The sequence below is a fragment of the Pollachius pollachius genome, assembly GCF_949987615.1.
Source record: "Pollachius pollachius genome assembly, chromosome: 11".
Classification (NCBI taxonomy): domain Eukaryota; kingdom Metazoa; phylum Chordata; class Actinopteri; order Gadiformes; family Gadidae; genus Pollachius; species Pollachius pollachius.
Genome location: NC_136944.1, coordinates 23,150,238 through 23,156,713, shown reverse-complemented (window position 1 = coordinate 23,156,713; position 6,476 = coordinate 23,150,238). Strand labels below are relative to the sequence as shown.

Below are 6,476 nucleotides of genomic sequence, written 5' to 3'. Positions count from 1 at the left end.
ATAAGTTATGGCTTTATTACGTCTCTCTTAGATGATTACTAGTACTGCAGTATTACTACTGGTACTATTGCTACTAGTACTACTAGTAGTACCACTAGAAGTAGCACCAGTAGTACTACTGTAGCAGTTTTCTCTTTCCGCAGAACTAAAGGAAAACCACTGAGGGGATACAGGGGGGAGGAGGAGCAGAAGGCGGGGCTACAGGGGGGAGGAGGAGCAGGAGGCGGGGCTAGAGGGGGGGAGGAGGAGCAGGAGGCGGGGATACAGGAAGGTAGGTGGGGGTAAAAAAGAATAGGTGCCGCTAAAGAGGTGCTGTGGGGAGGAGGAGGTGCAGCTTAAGGAGGTGGTCAGGAGGTCTGCTACAGGAGGAGCAGGTTGAGGTGGTGGTGAGGAGGCTACAGAGTACAGTTGTCCTCAGGGGAGAGTCGACACTTGGCCACGGTCAGGTAGGTCTCCACCTGAAGAGCGGACGGAGAACAGCTTCAGCCCCGCCTCCTCAACCCGAATTACCCTAAAACCTGACCCTAACCCTAACTATCCTAACCCTAACTACCCTGACCCTAACTACCCTAAACCTAACTACCCTGACCCTGACCCTAACTACCCTGACCCTAACTACCCTGACCCTAACTACCCTGACCCTAACTACCCTGACCCTAGCCCTTATCAAGACGTCTTCCACACAGTTTGAACTCAACATGTTAATAACTCTAGCCCTAACCCTCTGTGTGAACTACTAGTTACTAACCCTAACCCTCTGTGTGAACAACTCGTTACTAACCCTATCCCTAACCCTTCTTGGTATTCTTTCAAATGGCTTATATATATCAAATTCTCTATATTATATACTAGTATCTGGTATACCTTGTGCATGTCCTTCTTGGAGCACACTAAAAGCTTGTAGCTAGTATATAAGTATATTATATACTAGTATGGTATATTATCATTTAATATACTAGTATATAAAGCACTAGTATCCGGTGTACCTTGTGCATGTCCTTCTTGAAGCAGGCTAACATCTCGTAGCTCCGGCGCAGCGAGCCGTCCGCGCCCAGCGCCTGGTAGTAGCCCCCATAGGGAGACATGTGGTCAGCCTCCCCCAACGCATCGCCAGCACCCTGGCTGGTCTGCAGCCCGCAGGGACACAGAGGTTAGTGGGGGGGGGAGGGAGGGGAGGAGGGGGGAGGCGGGCTGGAGGGAGGGAGGGGAGGAGGGAGGGAGAGGAAGGAGGGAGGGAGAGAGTCGGGGAGGGGAGGGAGGGGGAGGGAGGGGGGGAGGAGTGAGGGAGGGGGGGGTGGAGAAAGGGAGGGAGGGAAGGAGGGAGGGAGGGAGGAGGGAGGGAGGGAGGGAGGAAGGAGGGGGGGAGGGAGGGAGGGAGGGTGTCCGTACCCTGATCAGTTGATCGATGCCAGACTTCAGTTCTGTGAGTTTCTGTGAGATCTGGTTTCTGAACACTAAGCCTCCAGACAGAGACTGGCTGGGGAACTCCCAGCACTCGATGAGCCGATAGGACACAGTGAGCAGCCTCAGCACCTAGACCAATCAAACGATAGGACACAGTGAGCAGCCTCAGCACCTAGACCAATCAAACGATAGGACACAGTAAGTGGATTCTACACCTAGACTCAATCAAATGATAGAGACGCTTCAACACACATGGAAGGGTTAGGGTAGGGTTAATGTTAGTAGGTAGGGTTAGGGTTGATGGATTGGTTAGGGTTGGTAGATAAATGGGTTAATGTTAGTAGGTAGGGTTAGGGTTAGCGTTGGTAGAGTTAGGGTCGATGGATCGGTGATGTCTAAGGGTTAGGGTTAGGGATGGATTGGTGATGTCTTACCGAGCTCCGTTGCGTCTCGTGCTTGTCAATGGGACTGATGATGTCATCGGAGTTACAGAAATCCGGAATAAATATTTTATTCAGCTGTCTCTGTTCTTCAATCTGTAGAGAGTGTTCCTGATATACACACACACACACATTGGTGTATTCATGTAGATATAATTAAATGGCTGAATGAGTAGAAGTTCTATCTATTAACTATCTAGGCAAGGAAATGTCTTGTTCTGAAAAGATAGTTACCATACTTACTTACTAGCAGATAAACTATAACTCACTAATTTATATACTTGCTCTAACTAAATGGTGGATATGCTAACTATAACTAACTAGTATATACACTTAATATAATTAACTAAATGTACTAACTATGTATATCTACATATATATACATACATTCATATATTTGTGTATTTATATGATTATATATATATATATATGTGTGTTATTATAAATAATTTCGTAGTTCCTCTGACTAGTACTTACAAAATCTAAGAAGATCCTCTGTGCGAGCATGTGGAGGTGTTGGCCGCGGTTGACCGCGGTGGAGAAAAGCCGCTGAGGGTCGATCAGAGGGTGGCTAAGACTAGCGCTTAGCATCACCGCTAGCAACACACAGGCTAACACAGAGAAAGTATCTTACAGTCAACGGTACACACAAGCTAACACAGAGAAAGTATCTTAGAAACTAGTGCAATGCATAGGCGGTATCTGAAGCAAATGTTAGTAAAATACATAGACTACCTCTGGTAATAAATCTTTATATAACTTGTTAAACATTATGACTTCGCTAACAGGTTTTGAGTCTGTGTGACATCACTAACGAAACAGAGGTCTTTGTGACATCACGAATGAGCTAGAGGTCTTTGTGACATCACTAATGAGCTAGAGGTCTTTGTGACATCACTAACGAGCTAGAGGTCTTTGTGACACCACTAACGAGCTAGAGGTCTTTGTGACATCACTAATGAGCTAGAGGCCTTTGTGACATTAACGGGCCGGAGGCCTTTGTGACATCACTAACGAGCTAGAGGTCTTTGTGACATCACTAACGGACTAGAGGTCTTTGTGACATCACTAACGAGCTAGAGGTCTTTGTGAAATCACTAACGGACTAGAGGTCTTTGTGACATCACTAACGAGCTGGAGGCCTTTGTGACATCACTAATGGGCCAGAGGTCTTTGTGACATCACTAATGGGCCGGAGGTCTTTGTGACATCACTAATGGGCCGGAGGTCTTTGTGACATCACTAATGGGCCAGAGGTCTTTGTGACATCACTAATGGGCTAGACGATGCTGCTTTGTTTTACCTCTGGTCATAGCTACCGACTTGATTGTGTGATGTGATGGAGGTCTTGTTGATGGAGGTGTTGGTGATGGAGTTGGAGGTGATGGAGGTCTTGTTGATGGAGGTCTAGGAGGTCGAGGTGCTGGAGGTGATGGAGGTCGAGGTGATGGAGGTCTAGGAGGTGTTGGTGATGGAGGTGATGAAGGTCTAGGAGGTCTTGGTGATGGAGGTCTCGGTGATGGAGGTCTAGGAGGTGGAGGTGATGGAGGCGGAGGAGTTCTTTGTGCTGGAGATCTAGGGGGTCTGGAGGGTGTGGAGATAAACCCTCGTCTCAACCCTAAGTGAGTTCTGAACCAGTTCAGGGATCGTTCTGTTTTTCGGTCAGCATTGTTTGGTCTTTTATAGTCAAACTTTATGATTAAATTCATTAGCGGAGAAACCTTGTGGCTCAGTGTGTGTGGGGGGGGGGGGGATTATTTCAATACATATATACATATGTGTCAGGAAAGGGCCGTCATATGTTGTGATGTTTGTCCCATTGGGCTCATTCAACATTCAGCGGTGTTACTGATCTGAACAGACTTTATTATTCAACAGTGTCGTCATGGAGACTCAGAACAACATCCTCACCCTGACTAACACATAAACTTCCATCTCTTACTAACAAACATATTAACTACCGTCTCTAACTAACTAACATATGAACTACAATCTCTAACTCACTAACCTTAAATACTATCTCTAACTAACACATTAACTACTGTCTAGAGAGATACCTAACTTATTTACTACCATCTCTAACTAACCAAAATATTAACTAATGACAGGGCAGTGTTGGTCGTCTCGAGGTGGAGGTTCCTCATTAGATATCTTTGTTTTATTTTCATTTCTCTCCGTTTTGTAAGTGCTTTATCGTTAGGGTTAGGGAGTGTCCAGGAGGGTTCTCCAGTCGAAGGCCCTATGGTTGGAAGGTTCTCCTGGGGAAAGCCTTATAGAAGGACCCGACGGCCACCTGAATCAAGGAGGCTGGCCTCCCAGACATTCACAGCCGAGCTGACCCCCGACCTCTTGACTCTGGCCTGGCACCTCGGGGAGCCTCCTGCTGCTGAGGAACCCCAAGACACACTAGAGACCGCCCGCCTAGACACACTAGAGACCGCCCGCCGAGACACACTAGAGACCGCCCACCGAGACACTAGAGACCGCCCGCCTAGACACACTAGAGACCGCCCGCCGAGACACACTAGAGACCGCCCACCTAGACACACTAGAGACCGCCCACCTAGACACACTAGAGACCGCCCACCGAGACACACTAGAGACCGCCCGCCGAGACACACTACAGACCGCCCCCCGAGACATACTAGAGACCGCCCACCGAGACACACTAGAGACCGCCCACCGAGACACACTAGGCGGGCGGTCGTCTTTGTGCCCCCCGCCCCGTCCGGTTCACTATCCCTTCTGTTTCGGTGAGTTGCGTGACGGATGGGTGGACCCCCCCTGACGATGGGAGGAGCAGTGGGGGGCCGCGGCGACGGTGGTGGTGAGCGTTGTGGGAAAGGGAGTGGGGCGCCCTCTGTCGACCGACAGCTCCCCACACAGCTGACAGGGCTGTCAATCACGTGGAGCAGCTGAGCGTTGGGAAGCAGCGAGGGGTCCCAGTGTCCAGTCCGACCCGCCATCAGGTGAGCCAAAGCTTTCTGCCCTGGAACTCTGAGCATGGGGCTAATGTTTAGTTCAACCTTTCATGGTGAACCTAGCCTGTTAGCACAGTGCTGCTACATTTGTTTTAATGTACATTAGTTTTAATGTAGCATTATTGAGCATGACTTCCTAGCCTGTTAGCACAGTACTGCTACATTAGTTTTAATGTAGCCGTACTGTGCTAGCAGGCTGGTTTTAATGTAGCCTAACTGAGCATGATGTCCTTGCCTGCTAGCATAGTACTGCTACCTTAGTTTTAATGTAGCAGTACTGAGCATGACTTCCTAGCCTGCTAGCACAGGACTGCTACCTTAGCTGTAAAGTAGCAGTACTGTGAACAACATACCCAGTTTGTAAGCTAAGCATGTTGACGTGAGAGCCAGACAGAGAGGCAATTGGGAGCTGTGTGTGTGTGTGTGTGTATGTGTGTGTGTGTGTGTGTGTGTCTCTGGGTTTTCAGCCAAGGGTGATCACAGTACCTGATCTCTCCTATTTCAGCCACGAGGAGCGGCAAAGCTCACAGCTGTAGAAGACACACACAGACAGAAACGCACAAACAGACACACACACACACACACACACACAGACACAGGATTACTTTGGAATACAGCGGAGACACAGCAGTGGACACAGTGCCTGGAGTACACTCAGAAGGTACGCCTCAACTCTCTATTACTACGTATCAAACCCAACTCTCTATCACTACATATTAAACTAATACGTATCTAACCCTAACCTATATCACTACGTATCTAACCCAACTCTCTTTCAATACGTATCTAACCCTAACTTATATCACTACGTATCTAACCCAACTCTCGATCCCTCCATATTAAATCACTACGTATCTAACCCAACTCTCTATCACTACGTATCTAACCCAACTCTCTATCACTACGTATTAAACTAATACGTATCTAACCCTAACCTACATTACTAAGTATCTAACCCTAATCTATATCACTACATATCTAACCCAACTCTCTTTCAATACGTATCTAACCCTAACTTTGTCACTACGTATCTAACCCAACTCTCTATCACTATGTATCTAACCCAACTCTCGATCACTACATATTAAAACACTACGTATCTAACCCAACTCTCTATCACTATGTATCTAACCCAACTCTCTATCACTACGTATCAAATCACTACGTATCTAACCCAACTCTCTATCACTACGTATCTAACCCAACCCTCTATCACTACGTATCTAACCCAACCCTCTATCACTATGTATCTAACCCAACTCTATATCACTACATATTTAACCCAACCCTCTATCACTACGTATCAAATCACTACGTATCTAACCCTAACCTATATCACTACGTATCTAACCCAACTCTATATCACTACGTATCAAATCACTACGTATCTAACCCAACTCTCTATCACTACGTATCTAACCCAACCCTCTATCACTACGTATCTAACCCAACCCTCTATCACTATGTATCTAACCCAACTCTATATCACTACATATCTAACCCAACCCTCTATCACTACGTATCAAATCACTACGTATCTAACCCAGCCCTCTATCACTACGTATCTAACCCAACCTCTATCACTACGTATCTAACCCAAATCTCTATCACTACGTATCTAACCCAACTCTCTATCACTACGTATCTAACC

At 47.1% G+C, this 6,476-nt stretch overlaps 1 protein-coding gene across 1 annotated transcript; it reads right to left on the bottom strand.

The window, feature by feature from the left end:
- Positions 1–395: 395 nt before the first annotated feature.
- Positions 396–4,810, bottom strand: gh1 (growth hormone 1; the record flags this gene model as incomplete). The annotated part of the gene is made up of 7 exons (XM_079746204.1): positions 396–458; positions 987–1,127; positions 1,390–1,533; positions 1,839–1,955; positions 2,322–2,455; positions 4,138–4,230; positions 4,717–4,810. The coding sequence occupies 7 exons, from the start codon at positions 4,808–4,810 to the stop codon at positions 396–398; spliced, it is 786 nt and encodes a 261-aa protein (XP_079602330.1).
- Positions 4,811–6,476: the final 1,666 nt, after the last annotated feature.